The sequence below is a fragment of the Neoarius graeffei genome, chromosome 16, assembly GCF_027579695.1.
Source record: "Neoarius graeffei isolate fNeoGra1 chromosome 16, fNeoGra1.pri, whole genome shotgun sequence".
In the NCBI taxonomy this organism is placed as follows: domain Eukaryota; kingdom Metazoa; phylum Chordata; class Actinopteri; order Siluriformes; family Ariidae; genus Neoarius; species Neoarius graeffei.
Window position 1 is genome coordinate 37,677,723 of NC_083584.1, and position 21,254 is coordinate 37,698,976.

Here is a 21,254-nt window from a genome sequence, read left to right on the forward strand (position 1 = left end):
TCCTTCATCCTGTTCTACATCTGGTCAGTAATAATGACTCTTGTATAAGTCAGTCCAGGGGATCCTATGTACTGTATAGTATTTTCACAGTTTTAAGTCATTCACAGATGTATGCTTTCATCATGCCTTGGATTGAGAATCATTGGTTTCAAGTAAATTGGTGCAGATTTCACTTCCTGTCCATAGTTGTCCTTTTAAGGAAATAAATCTAGCGAGTAAATAAATATGCTTCACTTCTCCCAACAGTCATGAATGGTGAGAATCAGCTGGACACCATTTTGTGCACATATGCAAACATGTCAAAGTGAGACCGGCCCCTGTGCAGTTGACTGGTATGTTGCCCATGGAATCTCTCTAGGGTCTCAAAAGATTTAGATTTCCAAAAGGATTCTTGTTATCCATTCAGTTATTTGACTATAAAGCTCTATTTATTTTGATCCTGACAGACTTTATTTTAATGCTCTTAGTCTTTGCAGTTATCTCCCGTAGGAAGTGCTTCCCCCACCCAAGTGTCTTGTGACAGGAATTAAAGCATTATTCTTGATCTTCAATGGGTTGAGTATATGGGAATAAAATATTGCAAACCCAGACTTTATGGTAAACACAACTTTAATTATAAAAAGAACAAAACATTAGGATTTCCCAAAGCGTAAAGATTTTATGAAATTATTTCAGGGTAGGGCTTAATGATTAAATTAAAAGCCTTCTCTTAAAAAAAAAAAAAAAAGTGTTCAATTCAGTACCCAGCAGTTTCAACAGTAACCCATTAGCACTGCTACCTCACACAGTGTATGACCAATAAGGCTGCATTAAAAAAAAAAAAAAAAAAAACACCACATGAAACATTTGATTTCGACGCATACACTTGTGTATGCTAATAAAACAATGTTTAACATTAGTGACACCATGTGGCCAGAAGACACGATGCAATATTTGTTGCTGTTTCGAGAGGAGAAAATATTTCAGAGTTAAATACTGAGTTTTGTTGCTCCACATGAATCAGCTCTAGTTTGTAACCAATTACGGTATATCTGGGTATTTTTCTTTAATAATGTATATTAGGACAATGTAACGTATGTGGCCCCAGTTGCCACGCCGCAGTTGTTGTCCTTCATGGACATAAGCACATAACCATCATTACCCCAGTAAGTGGACCAGGAGTTCTTCACCAGCCAGTAAGGCTGTCCATCCAATACCCCATAACCCACTGCTAGCACAGCATGGTCCAAGTCATCTGGGCCATTCTCTATGGTCACAGGAAGGGGGGGGGGGGGGGGGGGGGGGGGAGAAGAGAAATCACTTTTATAGCCATGGCAAACACCACACATATCTACCACATCTGTAGCATATAAGGGGGGGGGGGAACCCCCCACACACACACGCATCCAAGAGCAGGCTATAAAATTTGCTAATATACATATCTGAGATTGTAATCAATTAAGTCTCTGTCTTACAATTCTCATTACTGTACATATTTTTTTTTTAAAAAAAGTGTATAAAACGTATAAACTTACTGCAGTCTGGCTCATAATATACGCCATTACTATAGAAGCTAAAGGAGCGGTGAGCAGCATCGATGCCGACTGCAGTAGGACCAGATTTGTACAGCGCAGCCTTCAGAGCATTCAAATCTCCACTAGTGACATTGGTGTAGCTTTTCACATGGGCAGTTAGAGAGGATGCATTATAATGACATAGGCCATTCTGAAAACAAATCCAAAAGAGGCAGTCAGGTCACACAAAGAATAATGTAAAAACAGCAGTACAATAGAGGCGTAAGCATGTACCATTTTAAAATGGTGCATTGCAAGTTTTGTCCTTTTCATACATTTTAATATTAGTACTACAAGATTAATTTTTTAAATAAACCCATCTTACAAGTATAAATAAATTGTACCATGTCAGACATGGGGGGGGGGACACTTGTTTAAAAACCTAAAATTAACCAAACGATTAGACAGGGCTACCACATTAGTCTGCTGGCTATTGCTGCAATGTAGCATAGTCAAACCCCACGATAGACTCAAGGTTCTTGTTTAACTTTGGACATATATTTCAGAGGTCAGTGCTAATCATACATGATATTCTTCTTGTTAAAAGAGTAGTCAGATCTTAGTGTTTCCTTTTTTTTTTTAAAGGATACTAAGAAATAGAATGACCAATTATTAGCATAGGGGTATATCAAATAAAGAGCAAAAATAACAGTAAAATAAACTTTTTCACACAAATTTAAATCATACATTCATAAAATTTAAATTCATACATAAAATGCATTCAAACAGCTATTGCTACTGAATAAACTTGGTTATTGACATTCAAAAACCAAACGTTGTGGAACTTAACCTCAATATCAGGTATGATCCAGAAGATCAATTTGGAGTTTAAAACATGGCAATATGGCATTATATTATATAGACAAGTGTTTTACTGGGAAATACACCACTTGTATTTTTTCATACGAACTACATCCGGACAGCAACCGTGACATTATTTACCAGTTGGGAGGTCCGTATCGTGAAATACCGTGACCTCAGCCCAGAGACCTTGGTCACAGTACTTCATGATACAGACCGATCTTAAAAGCTCATCTCATTATCTCTAGCCGCTTCATCCTGTTCTACAGGGTCGCAGGCAAGCTGGAGCCTATCCCAGCTGACTACGGGCGAAAGGCGGGGTACACCCTGGACAAGTCGCCAGGTCATCACAGGGCTGACACAGACAACCATTCACACTCACATTCACACCTACGGTCAATTTAGAGCCACCAGTTAACCTAACCTGCATGTCTTTGGACTGTGGGGGAAACCGGAGCACCCGGAGGAAACCCACGCGGACACAGGGAGAACATGCAAACTCCACACAGAAGGGCCCTCGCCGGCCACGGGGCTCGAACCCGGACCTTCTTGCTGTGAGGTGATAGCGCTAACCACTACACCACCGTGCCGCCACCTTAAAAGCTGGTAAATAATATATTTATTTTTTTCTTTACCAAATTCTAACAGAAAAATGAGAGCGCCCAAAAAGGGAAACCATATTTAGAACAAACCTGCTACAAGCTTGTCAAAAACCTGTTTGACAAGCTACATCAGCTCGGAATTTTCCAAAAAAAAAAAAAAAAAAAAAAAAAACCTTGATCTAGGCAACACAAAACCAGGCACTTTACATGCTGTAAAATCAATGCTATTACACTGAGAAATGCGAAAATAAACGTTGACAAACTAGATAGAACTCGACGCCAACGGCGTCGATGGGGATGCCTCCGCCTGGTAGACTACACGCCTTAAAGTTATGATTTGGGGATGGACATTTGACCTCACAGTAATCATGACCTGGTGAAATTACTTGCATCAGCCTTGGAGATATTGTGTTCACAAGGTTTTCGGACAGACATTTGACCTCACAGTGACCTTGCCCTTAGGCCTTTTGATCTCAATCTAATCAGTTTATCTTTGTCCCCAAATGCACAAATGGTGAAAGTTTGGTGAAATTCCTTTCATTAGCCTTTGAGATTGCGTTCACAAGGTTTCGGGACGGACGCACGGACAACCTGAAAACATAATGCCTCCTGCACCTTACAGTGGCGGAGGCATAAAAATTGCTACCATGTTTTTTGTTGTAACATGGGTCTTTGTCTGTAACCAGGGTCTGGATCGTAGGACTCCGGACTGCTTGTGAGCCAATCAGAGTGCACGATTTGATGGAAACTAGACCGTGGAAAAATAATAATAATTAAATAATATTAGCTAGCATTGAGTGGTATATCAGATATATTCCATATCTGATATACCACGAAAAAAAGCCATTATTATTACTACACATTCGATGGAACAATTATAGATTTGTTTACAAATGGTCACAGTTGCTCGCTAGCGTGCATTACGTGTAATATGCATCTTATGGCATTTTCAATTCACTGTGACAGTTTACTGTGGGTGCTGCCAGCAAACAAAGAAATGCTTCTGTGCTAGCGCAGCAGAAAACTCTCATTGAATATTTGCATCAGCTCCGACGTGTGAGGTCATATTGTCTTGACAACCATGCAATATCAAACCATATGCAACGCTCATTCTCCACTGGGTAGAGTGATGTATTACACGTAGGATAAGTGATATGTTAACAATATTGCAGGCTATGAAACCAAATGAATGAAACCCGCTAGAAGGGAATAAAATACATGTTTTTATTCCATCAAAAAAAGTGTCCTGTATGTATAATAACAGAACATTATAAAAGATCCCACCCTGGCAAGAGGTTCCGCAGTATCTAGAGTAGAACAGCCAGGTTCTTGAACAGCTTTTTCCCCCCCCAAGCCATCAGACTCCTGAACTCTAAATAATCCCCTACCATATACAGTTAGGTCCATATAAATTTGGACACTGACAAATTTTGTTTTTTTACCTGTTTACTGAAACATATTCAGGTTATAGGTATATAATGGACATGGACATAAAGTCCAGACTTTCAGCTTTCATTTGAGGGTATCCACATTAAAATTGGATGAAGGGTTTAGGAGTTTCAGCTCCTTAACATGTGCCACCCTGTTTTTAAAGGGACCAAAAGTAATTGGACAATTAACTCAAAGGCTATTTCATGGGCAGGTGTGGGAAATTCCTTCATTATGTCATTCTCAATTAAGCAGATAAAAGGCCTGGAGTTGATTTGAGGTGTGGTGCTTGCATTTGGAAGATTTTGCTGTGAAGAAAACATGCAGTCAAAGGAGCTCTCCATGGAGGTGAAACAAGCCATCCTTAAGCTGCGAAAACAGAAAAAACCCATCCGAGAAATTGCTACAATATCAGGAGTGGCAAAATCTACAGTTTGGTACATCCTGAGAAAGAAAGAAAGCACTGGTGAACTCATCAATGCAAAAAGACCTGGACGCCCACAGAAGACAACAGTAGTGGATGATCGCAGAATAATTTCCATGGTGAAGAGAAACCCCTTCACAACAGCCAACCAAGTGAACAACACTCTCCAGGAGGTAGGCGTATCAATATCCAAATCTACCATAAAGAGAAGACTGCATGAAAGTAAATACAGAGGGTTCACTGCACGGTGCAAGACACTCATAAGCCTCAAGAATAAAAAGGCTAGATTGGACTTTGCTAAAAAATATCTAAAAAAGCCAACACAGTTCTGGAAGAACATTCTTTGGACAGATGAAAACCAAAATCAACCTCTACCAGAATGATGGGGGGAAAAAAAAAAAGGTATGGTGAAGGCGTGGTACAGCTCATGATCCAAAGCATACCACATCATCTGTAAAACACGGTGGAGGCAGTGTGATGGCTTGGGCATGCATGGCTGCCAGTGGCACTGGGTCACTAGTGTTTATTGATGTGACACAGGACAGAAGCAGCCGGATGAATTCTGAGGTATTCAGAGACATACTGTGTGCTCAAATCCAGCCAAACTGATTGGTCAGCGTTTCATAATACAGATGGACAATGCAGGGGCGCAGATAGGATTTTTGAACTGGGGGGGATTGAGCTGTCAGCAAATGATTCCATTTTGTGTGTAATATACATCTCGTCTCGTCTCGTCTTCTTCCGCTTTATCCGGGACCGGGTCGCGGAGGCAGCAGCCTAAGCAGGGAAGCCCAAACTTCCCTTTCCCCAGACACCTCAGCCAGCTCCTCGGGAAGAACACCGAGGCGTTCCCAGGCCAGCCGAGAGACATAGTCCCTCCAGCGTGTCCTGGGTCTTCCCCGGGGCCTCCTCCCGGGGGGACATGCCTGGAACACCTCCCCAGGGAGGCGTCCAGGAGGCATCCGAAAAAGATGCCCGAGCCACCTCAGCTGATTCCTCTCGATGTGGAGCAGCAGCGGCTCTACTCCGAGCTCCTCCCGAGTGACTGTGCTTCTCACCCTATCTCTAAGGGAGCGCCCAGCCACCCTGCGAAGGAAACTCATTTTGGCCGCTTGTATCCGCGATCTTGTCCTTTCGGTCATTACCCAAAGCTCATGACCATAGGTGAGAGTCGGAACGTAGATTGACCGGTAAATTGAGAGCTTCGCCTTTTGGCTCAGCTCCTTCTTCACCACAACGGACCGGTAAAGCGACCGCATCACTGTGGAGGCTGCACCGATCCGCCTGTCGATCTCACGCTCCATCCTTCCCTCACTCGTGAACAAGATCCCGAGATACTTAAACTCCTCCACTTGAGGCAGAACTTCTCCACCAACCTGGAGAGGGCAAGCCACCCTTTTCCGGTCGAGAACCATGGCCTCGGACTTGGAGGTGCTGATTCTCATCCCAGCCGCTTCACACTCGACTGCAAACCGCCCCAGTGCATGCTGAAGGTCCTGGTTTGAAGAAGCCAACAGGACATCATCCGCAAAAAGCAGAGATGAAATCCTGTGGTTCCCAAACAGGATTCCTTCTGGCCCCTGGCTGCACCTAGAAATTCTGTCCATAAAAATTATGAACAGAACCGGTGACAAAGGGCAGCCCTGACGGAGTCCAACATGCACTGGGAACAGGGAACAGGTCTGACTTACTGCCGGCAATGCAAACCAGACTCCTGCTCTGTTCGTACAGGGACAGGACAGCCTTTAGCAAAGAGCCCCGAACCCCATACTCCCGAAGCACCCCCCACAGAATACTACGGGGGACACGGTCGAATGCCTTCTCCAGATCCACAAAGCACATGTGGACTGGTTGGGCAAACTCCCATGAACCCTCGAGCACCCTATGAAGGGTATAGAGCTGGTCCAGTGTTCCGCGACCAGGACGAAAACTGTATTGTTCCTCCTGGATCCGAGGTTCGACTATTGGTCGAATTCTCCTCTCCAGTACCCTGGAGTAAACCTTCCCTGGGAGGCTGAGAAGTGTGATTCCCCTATAATTGGAGCACACTCTCCGGTCCCCTTTCTTAAAAAGAGGGACCACCACCCCAGTCTGCCACTCCAGAGGCACTGTCCCTGACCGCCACGCGATGTTGCAGAGGCGTGTCAACCAAGACAGCCCCACAACATCCAGAGACTTGAGATACTCAGGGCGGATCTCATCCACCCCCGGTGCCTTGCCACCGAGGAGCTTACAAACCACCTCAGTGACTTCGGCTTGGGTAATGGACGAGTCCACCTCTGAGTCATCAGCCTCAGTCTCCTCAGTGGAAGACATGACGGTGGGATTGAGGAGATCCTCAAAGTATTCCTTCCACCACCCGACAATGTCCCCAGTCGAGGTCAACAGCTCCCCACCCGCACTGTAAACAGTGTTGGCAGAGTACTGCTTCCCCCTCCTGAGGCGCCGGACGGTTTGCCAGAATTTCTTCGAGGCCGACCGATAGTCCTTCTCCATGGCCTCCCCGAACTCCTCCCAGTTCCGAGTTTTTGCCTCCGCAACTGCCCGAGCTGCAGCACGCCTGGCCTGCCGATACCCGTCAGCTGCCTCGGGAGTCCTGGAGGATAACATGGCCCGATAGGACTCCTTCTTCAGCTTGACGGCATCCCTTACTTCTGGTGTCCACCACCGGGTTCGGGGATTGCCGCCACGACAGGCACCAGAGACCTTGCGGCCACAGCTCCGAACAGCTGCATCCACAATGGAGGTAGAGAACATGGTCCACTCAGACTCAATGTCCCCCGCCTCCCTCGGAAGCTGGGAAAAGCTCTCCCGGAGGTGGGAGTTAAAGACCTCCCCAACAGAGTGCTCGGCCAGATGTTCCCAGCAGACCCTCACCATACGTTTGGGCCTGCCAGGTCTGTCCAGCTTCCTCCTCCGCCAGCGGATCCAACTCACCACCAGGTGGTGATCAGTTGACAGCTCAGCCCCTCTCGTCACCCGAGTGTCCAAGACATAGGGCCGGAGATCAGATGAAACGACTACAAAGTCTATCATCGACCTCCGACCTAAGGTGTTCTGGTGCCACGTGCACTTATGGACACCCCTATGCTCGAACATGGTGTTCGTTATGGACAAACCGTGACTAGCACAGAAGTCCAATAACAAAACACCACTCGGGTTCAGATCAGGGAGGCCGTTCCTCCCAACCACGCCCCTCCAGGTGTCACTGTCATTGCCCACGTGAGCATTGAAGTCCCCCAGTAGCACAATGGAGTCCCCAGTCTGAGCACTCCTCAGTACCTCTCCCAGGGACTCCAAGAAGGCCGGATACTCCATACTGCTATTTGAGCCGTAGGCACAAACAACAGCAAGAGCCCTCTCCCCAATCCGAAGGCGCAGAGAGGCGACCCTCTCGTTCACTGGGGTAAACTCCGACACATGGCGGCTGAGCTGGGGAGCTATAAGCAAGCCCACACCAGCCCGCCGCCGCTCACCACGGGCGACTCCAGAGAAGTGGAGAGTCCAGCCCCTCTCGAGGAGCTGGGTTCCAGAGACCAAGCTGTGCGTGGAGGTGAGCCCGACTATCTCTAGCCGGTACCTCTCAACCTCCTGCACAAGCTCAGGCTCTTTCCCCCCCAGCGAAGTGACATTCCATGTCCCAACAGCCAGCCACTGTGTCCGGGGATCAGGTCGTCGAGGCCCCTGCCTTCGACTGCCACCCAATCCACATTGCACCAGTCCCCTACTGCTACCTCTGTGGGTGGTGAACCCACAGGAGGTCGGGCCCACGTCACTTCTTCGGGCTGAGCCCGGCCGGGCCCCATGGGCAAAGGCCCGGCCACCAAGCGCTCGCATACGAGCCCCAACCCCGGGCCTGGCTCCAAGGTGGGGCCCCGGCTGCGTCATCCCGGGCAAACTAAAAACTTTAGGGGCAAGAAGAAATGACAATTTATTTTCTTTACCTCTTCAACTTCAAATCCTTTGAGAATGCGATGGATGAGTGTAATATACATGCGTGTATATATTATATAACCGTTCAAAAGTTTGGGGGCACTTTGAAATGTCCTTATTTTTGAAAGAAAAGCACTGTTCTTTTCAATGAAGATCACTTTAAACTAATCAGAAATACACTCTATACATTGCTAATGTGGTAAATGACTATTCTAGCTGCAAATGTCTGGTTTTTGGTGCAATATCTCCATAGGTGTATAGAGGCCCATTTCCAGCAACTATCACTCCAGTGTTCTAATGGTACAATGTGTTTGCTCATTGCCTCAGAAGGCTAATGGATGATTAGAAAACCCTTGTACAATCATGTTAGCACAGCTGAAAACAGTTGAGCTCTTTAGAGAAGCTATAAAACTGACCTTCCTTTGAGCAGATTGAGTTTCTGAAGCATCACATTTGTGGGGTCGATTAAATGCTCAAAATAGCCAGAAAAATGTCTTGACTATATTTTCTATTCATTTTACAACTTATGGTGGTAAATAAAAAAGTGTGACTTTTCATCGAAAACACAAAATTGTCTGGGTGACCCCAAACTTTTGAACGGTAGTGTGTATACATGTTATTTCACCTCCCTCACTGCCATCACCAGGAACTACCTGCAGGCCAGGACAATGATAACATTTTAACATAGCCTATGGAAATCCAAAGTTTACACATTATCATCACGCACAGAAATTGCAAAACTAGTTTTAAAACCGCTAAGTTCCAACTGTTAAACATAGCGAGAGGCTGGGCTACGTGTGTGTGTGTAGAGTGTAAACCAGTGCATCCTGACTTTCTAACTATGCCTGTGTGTTGCGTGAGCGGCAGTCAGTCAACAACTCTTCGCAAAGTTTCCTTATGAAACAATATGCTCGCTGAAATTATGGCAGGAAACGCCAGATTAAACATTAAAACTGCCTTCTGAGCACTGTATCTTCAGGCTACCACCGAAAGAAGGAGGCTACCAGAAAGGCATCACTCCGTACGATTTTACTTTCACTATGACATTACTTTGAACAGACGATCAAAAAATTGCAAGGTGATATGATAAAGTAAGGCACAGTTTACTTACAGTTGTTTTTTGAAAAAATGATGCAATCGTTTTCTGCCTTTTGGCACCCTTCATCATGCCGTGTTGGGGTCCTGAACTAGGAGGCGCTGTCCCCGATATGCCGGTCAAATTTGTTGTGGGTAACCATAGCAACCAAGCTCGAGCTCGCAACCTGTGCAGTCTGCACAGTTGCAACTATGTATGTATTTCGAGGACCACAATGGAAATAAGTATTTTTACTTTTTGTGTTATCCTCCGCAATATTTATATGTTCACATGTTATGTATATGTTCCTATTGCGGAAAAAAAAAAAAAAAAAAAAATGTACTGCTGTGCACCGCAATAAACCGAATGGTAATTAGTCTTTTGATTTTTCCGTGAGGTTTGCCTTATGCAAAGAAAGACAGCATAGACGTTTTTTCCTCCCTATAAGTGGGGGGGGACCGAACGAGGTGAATTTAATTCTGGGTGGGACGAATCCCCCCCGTCCCCCCCTCTATCTGCGCCCGTGGGACAATGACCCAAAACATAAAGCCAAAGCAACCCAGGAGTTTATTAAAACAAAGAAGTGGAATATTCTTGAATGGCCAAGTCAGTCACCTGATCTCAACCCAATTGAGCATGCATTTCACTTGTTAAAGACTAAACTTCAGACAGAAAGGCCCACAAACAAACAGCAACTGAAAACCGCTGCAGTAAATGCCTGACACAGCATTAAAAAGGAGGAAACACAGTGTCTGGATGTCCATGAGTTCAAGACTTCAGGCAGTCATTGCCAACAAAGGGTTTTCAACCAAGTATTAGAAATGAACATTTTATTTACAATTACTTAATTTGTCCAATTACTTTTGAGCCCCTGAAATGAAGGGATTGTGTTTAAAAAAATGCTTTAGTTCCTCACATTTTTATGCAATCATTTTGTTCAACCCACTGAATTAAAGCTGAAAGTCTGAACTTCAGCTGCATCTGAATTGTTTTGTTCTGTTCAAAATTCATTGTGGTTATGTACAGAACCAAAATTAGAAAAATTGTCTGTCCAAATATTTATGGACCTAACTGTATACCTGGACAAGAACATCACTACCCAGAATATGTAAAATATCCTACATGCTGTTATAAATCCTTAATTGTGCAATATATGTAGGATCGTTGGTATATTTTATTTGTTTGTTTTTTTTAAAGCATCTAATCGTAAAATTTGACATTGTTTACCAGACGATGTGCAATAGTTATATGCAGCAGTTATCCTGATGTAAGCCAGTGGAACGAAATTTCGTTCAAATGTACAGGTGAATGACAGTCATCTAATAATTCCCGATATTTCACGCCGATAACGTCACTCCCAGTGTTTTCCCACTGGCTAGATGAGAGTTGTCAAAATGGCGAACCGGTTCCAAATTAAAATTCTTTTCATTACCTTGCTTTTTTTGTGAATGTGTCCATGTAATATAAAGATCATTACATGGTGGCACAAAGATATGAAGTTTATCTGTATTGAAAAAAATACATCACTTGTTTGCTACTCGTGAATTCAACACTCAAAGATAAACTTCTTATCTTCACGCAACCATGTAATATCCTCCATTTATATAAATTTATCTATTTTCATGAGTGGTACCAATAATTCAGGAGTTGATATTTTAAGTAAATATAAGAATATCCTAACAGGAAAAATAGGATTAGGCATTTTTTAGGTAGTGGCCGGTAACTTGCAAGTATTAACAGGGGAAGTAACAAATCCAAGCTATGGTGGAAACATCATAAAAATTGTATGAATATGATACACATGCCACTTGTTTCGAATTAATTAATACACACCATTCCAGTGTATCCACCATAACTCTCTGCAGTGGAGATGCCACCATGTTTCATGATCCATTCAAATGCTCTCCACTCCTCTCCTCCATCACAGCCATTGTTCCCAAAGCCCCATGTACAGTCCACTAGCATCTGCTGAGACAACACCACACGCTCCCCTGTCTGTCATGAGAAAGAAAGTGGTAAGAATCTGATGCAGTGTTTAGCATTTGTAAAATTCTTCAGTACACTTTGAAAGGAAAAGTAACAAAGGTGAAATATTTCACTTGGGAATAAATCACTTGTCCGACAATACCCAAGTTTTATGTGTAACCACAGTTCTACCAACTGACCCTTTGGTCAAACTTCAGAAATGAAGAACAGTACATGCACAAAACAAGTGTACATTCTGTGTACACACTGTATGCATTAACCTTTAGAAACAATGCTCCTTCAAGTGCTCCTGTTGCTGCAAAGCTCCAGCAGGACCCACACACAGCTTGGTCTTTTACAGGGGTCACAGCACCTAACACATAAAGCAAATGGTAATAAAACCCTGTACTTATCAGGGCTGTCAAACCCTGACCAAATCCAATGCACAGAACATACCAGACAGCCTCCAGTCCAGGGAGTCAGGCAGATTAAGAGAGAGGAGTTCAGTGGGGAAAGGTTGGGCTTTGTTAGGAGTCTTCCTGTGTTTCCCACCTCTCATCATTGCCAGTTCTTCCTCTGTGCGATCAGCCAGATGATTTACTGACAGGGAATATGATAGGCCTGCTCTGTTCTTGGAGTGAATATATCTGCAAAAGGAGAGCAACTGTCAGCAAATCAAACAGTTTGTGTCTAATCGACTTATTTTTTGATACCACATTTTCCCTGGTCACAATTTACCATTTAAAAAAAAACTGCAATAAATGCAACAGTTTAATTGTTCAGAATCGACCGTCTAAAAAGAAGGACAGGAAAACAAGCATTTCTACTACAGGGTGTTTCAAAAAAATTTGATATTTCACAATCTAATAACTTTGCCAATTCTTGTTCAATTGACCTCAAATTAACAGCATGTGTGGAAACAGGTCAAAATTTTAATGTTTTATCTCTTTAGGTATAGAAATGCCATTCACTGGAAAAGAAAAGGCGCTGTGTGTTGGAGTACGCTCGAATACGGTCAATTTAGAGCCACCAATTAGCCTAACCTGCATGTCTTTGGACTGTGGGGGAACCCAGCACACCCAGAGGAAACCCATGCAGACACAGGGAGAACATACAAACTCCACACAGAAAGGCCACTATCTGCCACTAGGCTCGAACCCAGAACGTTCTTGCTGTGAGGCAACAGTGCTAACCACTGCACGACCATGCTGCCCTGTGTAAAAATGTAGAGTTGATCAAATCATTATGTTGCACAAGCCTAATGTCAAATATTAACAAGAAGACCGACAGCCAGCAAGTCTTGTCCTTTCAGACATTTGACCCTGCTTGGATCAATTCCAAAATCTAAAACCACTTCATCTGCAAGTTACAATGACAATTCCAAATAATCCTACAAAACCAAGAACGAGTGGTTGAACGCATCACGCTAATGTGAATCTATGAAAAACAGATAACCCAAAAACTATCTAGTGGCAGGGGCATAAAACAGGGCTTTAGGACTTAGAAATATGACGGAATACAACGTTATTTCCTCACCGAACATTATGTACAAAGTTGTGTTCTCGCTTTTCATGTTCCACCTCATCTTCATAGTTTCGCTCATATTTTTCCTTAAAGTGCCCAAATAAGCGATGGGCATGGCCCACAGGAGAAGTATGAATCAGGTCTTGAATGGGGTTGGCTAGTATTCTGTGCTCCACTCCTGGACCAGGAAAAGGACCACAGCTCGTACCTAACAAGAAAATATCAATTAGACATTTCAATATTATGAAACAACCACATTTTTCTCAAATATGAGAAAATAAGAATGGGCAATTTACCTTCGGGCAGATTAAAGTCTTCAGGGTTGGTTCGAGGGCTGAAGTCACTGTAGTCGATGAGGTATTTGTCATAGTGGGAACCCAAAAGCGTGTTGAAACCCATCATTTCATAATGGTAAGGTTTGGCAAGTGATGCCCCACCCTCTGGTCGAGCCACCCACAGACGGTAAGTGTTCTTTTTGTGTCCAACAACAGTGACATTCTTCCACACCTCACACAAGTGTCCACCAAAGTATTCCATTTGTTCAAACTGGACACAAAGGCAGACATGTCAATGGGGAGATAATAAAACCCACAAAACTAGTCACAAAACAAAATTGTATCGAATTCAAGCAGAAGGTTACCTGAACTACATTTCATGATGCATAATTCAAAAATGGAAGCAAAACTATTACTACAGACACTTATGGCTATAGTTAGTTCCTTAAAACCAAGTTGACACCTGAAAGCCCTGTAGGTCAGGCAGTGCAGCCTGAGGCAGAACTGGATCCTCCTTAGTGCCATTGACTTGGAAGCATTTCATGGCATTAAATTCAGTCTCTGTTGTCACAGGTGTGATTTTGTAGCTGACACCTTGATCTCCCACTGCTCCAAGCTGAAAAGTGGAGACTTGTCCTACCAAAAAGAGTTAGCACAAAGCATTAGTAACAGACATTAATTATGCCTACATAAGTATAACCTGGCTAGGGATAAAGTGGTAGGTGTAGCAGCTTGGGAATTCACTTTAATATTTCATAATAAACCTCTGTACTAAATTATATTATTCTGACAATGGCAAGTTCCCTCCAACAGTTCCTGTAGTTTAAATCCTGAACAAATGCTAGGAATTTCCCCGTTTTGTATTTCCTTCTTATAGCATTTTTTTTTCTTGCAGTTTCACAATTTGAGCAATCAACACTTGTCACAAGAAGCATACACAATAGACTCCTGCAACATTTCTGTCTAGCCTCTTAAAACATAAGAAAGTTTATTTTCTGAAAGACATTTAGGCTTTAGGAAATTTAATAAATAAATAAATAAATAAATAAATAAATAGTCATCCTGCTCATGGAAATCTACATCACTGCAGTGTTTGAATCAAACGTATCTGGACCCAATACTGAACATAAAAAATGCCCAATCAGATATAGAGATGAAATTACTACTAGTGGACAGCGATCAGCAGATCATAGTTCAAGCTGTTTTCCCTGCTTACAACACCTGATCCAGCTCATCAGCTACTTATCAAGCTATCATTAGCCTATCGATCATCATGAGCTTTATAAAGGGTCTGGGGTGCCAGAGACTTTTTACTCTGAAAAAATATTTTATTGGCAGCTGCAGGGATAGGAGGAGAACTTCCAAAATGCGTTACAACTTAAGATACGTGATACTACCCTTAATGCATCAGGTCAGCACACAGATAACAGGACCTAAAAACATCAATGAGGAAAAAAAAAAAAACCTCACCATGGTAGTAATCAATTCTGCTTCTCTTCCCCTGTAGATCATACCAGCCTTCAAATGGTTCCTTGATTTCAGCATAGGGTAATGAGATCACACCTTCAAAAGGAGGGATATGATGAGTCCGAAACTTAACAGCCATTGAAAGGATAAAAGGATAAAACATCTTTTGTGATTACCTTTTATATGGTACATTTGTCCAAAATCAGGAACTGTCCTCCCTGAAAGAGGTGAAGCTTGCAACACTAGAAATAAAGGAAAATGTGAGTTTGCATATGAAATCATCAAAGTGGCCATGTGTACCCTTGTGACTCAGAACACATAATATGGACATCACAAACAGTCATAATATAGACATGTTAGTATTTGTGTTGATGCTATAGTATAGCATACTACAGTGCTGCTGAATTATCAATTCTGATTGATCAGAAGGTGTTGAATAATTTTCTATAACAGCAGCTCTCACATGCCCCTTTTCCACCAAAGCCGTTCCAGGGCTGGTTCGGGGCCAGTGCTTAGTTTGGAACCAGGTTTTCTGTTTCCACTGACAAAGAACTGGCTCTGGGGCCAGAAAAACCGGTTCCAGGGTAGCACCAACTCTTTGCTGGGCCAGAGGAAAGAACTGCTTACGTCGGGGGGGAGCAGAGTTGTTAAGATCAACGACAATACATAGTTTGCACATGACATCACAGAGTTGGGGATTCCCTAGTGGCGGCCATCTTGTGGGTCAAGCTTACCGTACAGGTCACTGAGCACACATTGTAACGCGCGAGTACAAAGTCTTCAAAAGAACCCAAGCAGGCTATTTAAAGCTAGCAATGGTGCACACCTGTTGTATTCATGGCTGTCGTAATAGGTCAGATGACGGCGTCAAGCAGAGCTTTTATGGAATTCCCACTGTACGGGAGCACGAAGGCGAGCAAACAAAGAAACTCAGCATACAAAGGCGAAATCTATGGCTTGCGAGAATCAACCACAAGGATTATCAGCCTTCCAAACACAGCAAAGTCTGCTCCGATCATTTTATAAGTGGTAAGTTGTTTAAATAAACAATCAATTGTGTTCAAGTTTGTTTTTGGAAACCAAAACATCATGTAAACAATCTCTGGAGAATGCCTAACTGGAACCGCTGAGTGTACGTTTACATTGTACACTGACATGGTACTGTAATACCACTAATGGATGTAAAATTTGTCTTAAATTAACTCGATATTATACACACACATTTATATGCAGTGTTGAGAGCTCTAAAATTCCAATGTTTACATACCTTGGCTGTAATTAGGACACGACTGTCACATGTTTTTATATGGTGGACTTCGCGGACCCAGCCACAGACAAAATAATTGTATGACTCCAGCGACTTGTATGCTTTGAGGTCGTCAAGTGTGTAGGCACTTTTACTATTCACGAAATAGTTCACAATATCAGGGTACAATATGGATGGCAGCCCTGCATTAGTCTGGCTAACACAACTTCAAAGCTCTGCGAGCATTGGTCTGGCATAGATATTAAGCCCAACCGTTTCCCAAAGCGCGTGGTTGACCCGCCTCCCTGAAATGCCCCAGTTTGCTACTGGTCGAAGCCAGAAAAGGCTGTGACGAAGCTTAAACCAATCACATCACTCTTTCCTCTGACGTATGTGACGCGACGGAAACTTCGCAACAGCCCCCTGTGTTGCGTCACACTTAGGATGGGCGGGCCCAGGCTAGCTAACTGGTAGATTAAACTCTTACCGAAGCCGGTCGGGAGCAAGGCGAAAACGTCCTTCCTTTCAATAAATACCTCCAGGGCTGCTCTTTGCTCCGTTTTCAATGAGAACTTCCCATTGAATGCTTTCAATACAGCATCTACCGCTGTGTCAAAGGCTTGCCGCTGCTCCATGTTCGTAATGTTTCTAGTGAATGAAGCGCTTCCGGCATAGATTCTGTAAACAATCTATGGCTTCCGGTCGCAGTTCTACTACGTCACAGCCTTGAACACGCCTCTACCCAGGGCCGTTGGAGATGCTCAAAGTTGATTGGCTCCCGATTTTTCGGGAGCTTGGAAGAGCTGGAGATAGCTTGCCATGCCAGACTAAGTTCGCAACAGCCCCCCGTGTTGCGTCACACTTAGGATGGGCGGGCCCAGGCTAGCCCTGCATAGTCACTTGAAAATGCATCTTTGTCCACTTCGTAGGGGTCAATTCCCCCAATCAAGGCCAGTTTGGCTGCATACCATTGTCGTGAGATGTCGTCTAATGTATCTATATACTTCTGTTTGCTTGATTTTGCCGACATTGATCTTTATTTTAGAAAACTGACTATATAACCTCATAAATTCGTCTGAGATAACGTAGCTGGTAATGGCGATGGTCCGTTTTGTTTGACCCACAAGATGGCGGCTGGAGGGCTTTCCCCGGAATGCCGTGACGTCAGTGAAAACTATGTATAGCAAGACTGCGAAAGGTCGCCATTTTTAAGCGACGAGAAGCAGCAGCTGTACAAACGCGAAGTCATCCATTATTATTATTATTATTATTATTATTGTTGCTGCTTCTTCTTCTTCTCCGTGTTGTTGTTGCTTTGATGTTCGCGCCAAGGTTTATGCAAACACAGCGACGTAACTGACGTATACAGCGACGTAACTGACGTGGCTCCCCTTAGCACCCCGAGCTATGGAAAAGCAAACTGGTTCTCAGCTAGCTCGCAAGTTGAACAAGTTGTGAACCAGCACTGGCCCCGAACCAGCCCTGGAACTGATTTGGTGGAAAAGGGGTCACAGTAGTTCCAGCTACAAGGTTTATGGTCATCCTAATAAGTTATTTCTACAGCAATAACATATCTGTATGGCAGAAACGGCACACAAAATAAGATGTTTAATTCTTGATAGTGGGTGATGTTTAGTCTTTTTTGGAACGGGTCTCCATTTTCAGCATTTAACAGTCAGACATAAAACTGCAAAGCCTTAAAACCTTTCTGGATGGAGGGCTTTGAAATCGCTCACCATCACAGCAAGTTGTATGTTTTGTCTTAGGTTTGAGAGAGAAGAGAGGCAGGTGAGGGGAACAACTCGAGGCTTGCTCCGGGCTAAGGACTCGAGGCTCGACATTAAGCACTGCCTGATTGCCCAGGGCAAGTGAAGCATGCATTCCTGCAAGTGGGATATGTCCCTGACGTGCCCGACCAGGCAAGTTGGAATGAGCATACATTATGAACTAGCACCACAAAAATGAGGCTTTTTGATCTTTTATTTCAGTTCCTAAAAGTGTCCCTCACTACATATCCGCCATTATGTCTTGGCTGTTTTCTTAGGCCCTGTCCACACGGCAACGGATTCAGGTGAATCTGATAAAATTGTTTATCGTTTTGGCCTGGCGTCCACACGGCACCGGCGTTTTGGGTGCCTCAAAACGAAAATCTTTTGAGAACGGGTTCCAGAGTGGAAAAATCTGGCAACGGCGCCGTTGCGAAGTCGTCTGGATGAGTAGAACGGATTTGTTTACAATGACATCACAACCACATGTGCTTCACGCCGGGTAGAAGTGTAACGAACTCGATGCGAGTTGTCAACAAATCCTATAACTTGATTCATGAAACGCGCTTACAAAATATTTTCACTGTGAATATTTATTGTGTAATGGTGCAAAGTGAGAGAGAGAGAATAGCCCTTAGGGCAGAGTCAATCCCGCCAGCAAAAATAGGGAAAAAAAAAAAAAAGGAGTGATCTCACCTCTTCAGATGTTGGTTTAAGTCCTACAATACAGTCCTCAAAAAGGGCGTAGAAGAACAAATTAATCCATCAACGTGTAGCATTCAATTTATTCTGGACCATTAAAGACGCCTCCTTCCACGTAGAATCATACGTCATCCTCGCCGCCATATTGGATGGGGCAAAGCAGAGAATAAAGATGCCTCATTCATGTGCTGCGTTTAACTGTACCAACAGGTTTGCCATCCAAACGAGATCACATGGGATTACCTTTCACAGGTGAGACTGGAAAAATACTTTTCATTGTATTTGGTCATTATAATGTAATTTTACACACAGATTTTTCTGACTTTGTGGCTAATATGAAGTCTCGCGCATAACAGTTTATGCGCATGCATCCTTACTTCTTCTATTGTTCTGGTGTCTCCGATGGGACCGTCTTACAGCACACCTAGAGGTGTGGCATGTGTATTGCATCGTTTTCAGCAAGCGTTGCGTTGCCATATGTACCTGATATTTTACTGATCCGTTGCCCATGTGGACGCAGTATATATTTTTTTAAATCTCGTTGCCGTTGTCGTGTGGATGTAGCCTTAGTCTCAGTTTCATCTACTGCTTTGCAAGTTATTTTATATACCCCCGCTGTTGTAGTATGGTACGTGTACCGTTTATAGACCCCTTGTGTATGACGTCACGTGCCTCGACCCAGGCTCCTGCCCAAGGGCTCGACCCGGGCTCTTGGCTCAACTTGCAACTGCATTTTATTACTTGTGAACATATCTGGCAAGAGCTTCATTAAACACAACAAGCTGTGCTGTTAATGTAAAACAAACAACTTCGGGGTGGTAACTCTCCACTTCATACCATTCCGACAGTGATTATTTTACTAAATCAGCACGCCACGATGTGTGTTTTTATTCCTTTCTTATACATAAAAACACTTCTGAGTATACAGAAAACAAATGTGTATTTCTGAAAAGCAGTCTTACCTGAGGCACAGCTGACCAACACGGCTACAGATAGAAAAGTCCACATGGTTAAACGATGTATTAATAAAACACAACATTAACAGCTGTACTGGCCGCTGCTGCGGGTAGCCTAAACTACAACACGCTGCTGCGGCGCTCTGTGCAGTCACATGACTTTAAATGACTCGCGCTCACCTGATCACAGTCAGCTGCAGCAAAACAGTTCCGCTCGTGCTGGGAGCACGTTTAAACCGCTCCCTACTCCCTCTATAAGTGCACTTCATACGGGGTATCGGCATAATAACTCACACCCTACATGGTGCACTGTATATCAAATCCGGATTTGTTTAGTATTCGGCCGATAGGTTTCGCTTGAGTCAGCAGTAAAAACGGGTAGTGTAGTTATAGTACAACCTAAACAATAAGATTAAAGAGACAGTATTGATTAACATGTGACAAGAAGAACAGAGTCAGGATACAAAGCACGCTGTGTAACTCAAGATGAGAAGCAAAACCTGAAACTAAACATTATACTCGAGAGATAATGATACCCGACTTAAAACTGTATTTCTGAAAGTACTTTTAGTATTTTATATCATATGGTTGTCTGTAAAATATCTAATTCTAAAACAAAATGTTCATGGATTAAATCAAATGAAAATAAATCTGTCCTCTGGTCCAAATGATTACATTAAGAACACTCCTCAGATGCATTTTTGCTTTAAATTTCATTTTTAAGCCACAAAGGCAAACTAAAGTCGTTTGGGTGTATTTAATAAAATAAAATTAAAACCACCCTTCATAGGGTAGAGACTTGGGACATTTTTTTTTTTTAGCTTTTATAGATTGTGTGAAATTCTTTGCAGGTTTTGTCACATTCATATTGCATTAGCATACACGTCAACCTTTAGTTACCCATGCCCTTACAAAATCTGTACTTTTCCCTTATATACACCCATGAGGCCTTATACACTCAAAAAAATCCAATATCCAAAGCCCCAATTGCTTTATTCCACATTATACACTCCTATTGTAACAGGCATATTTATCACACTGCATCAAGTTAAAGGGATCAAATAAGCATGTACTGAATAAAAAATAAATTTTAGATCCCAGAGAAAACAACTGAATTAAAAAGGACTGTATGTACAGTTAAGTAAACAATTATTTACTAAAGAGAATGACTGAACTATAAACTTAATTATTTAATATACATTGTACCAGTAATACCAGAATTATTGATGTAAATTTTGCAAATAAAATGTATTAATAGTAAATCAATATTAAGTCAACTAAAGATGACTGAACCACATCAAGTATATTATCTAAACAAGGATAAGTGAAAATATTAATAAGTAATGAAGTTAAATTGAAAGTCTTCCCAGTAATTTATCACAAGAATTTGAATCTTATTCCTTTTTGGAGTGTTCTTTGTTGTACAAAGATGTTGCAGATTTGGCACTAGCTATAATATCACTGCTTGGTAGCAGTTGTAGCTCCTCATCACAGTTCATTTTAATTTGCAGATATGCAGTTAATGTGTCTGCAGCCA

At 43.0% G+C, this 21,254-nt stretch overlaps 1 protein-coding gene across 1 annotated transcript; it reads right to left on the reverse strand.

The window, feature by feature from the left end:
- Nucleotides 1–591: 591 nt before the first annotated feature.
- On the reverse strand, nucleotides 592–19,887 carry LOC132900652 (digestive cysteine proteinase 2-like). The gene is made up of 11 exons (XM_060942883.1): nucleotides 19,724–19,887; nucleotides 15,224–15,289; nucleotides 15,051–15,143; nucleotides 14,044–14,216; nucleotides 13,602–13,851; nucleotides 13,318–13,513; nucleotides 12,238–12,428; nucleotides 12,063–12,154; nucleotides 11,650–11,811; nucleotides 1,515–1,704; nucleotides 592–1,246 (listed from the first exon to the last, which is right to left on the reverse strand). Exons 1-11 carry the CDS (start codon nucleotides 19,767–19,769, stop codon nucleotides 1,059–1,061), a joined length of 1,647 nt encoding a protein of 548 aa, XP_060798866.1. The 5' UTR covers nucleotides 19,770–19,887; the 3' UTR covers nucleotides 592–1,058.
- Nucleotides 19,888–21,254: the final 1,367 nt, after the last annotated feature.

Excerpts from the sequence above, each read along its gene's own strand:
- LOC132900652 (XM_060942883.1), bottom strand. The coding sequence starts at position 19,769 with ATGTGGACTTTTCTATCTGTAGCCGTGTTGGTCAGCTGTGCCTCAG. Across the intron at positions 12,155-12,237 it reads CCTGGACTGGAGGCTGTCTG|GTGCTGTGACCCCTGTAAAA; the intron begins GTATGTTCTGTG and ends TTTATGTGTTAG. Across the intron at positions 1,247-1,514 it reads ATATTATGAGCCAGACTGCA|AGAATGGCCCAGATGACTTG; the intron begins GTAAGTTTATAC and ends CTGTGACCATAG.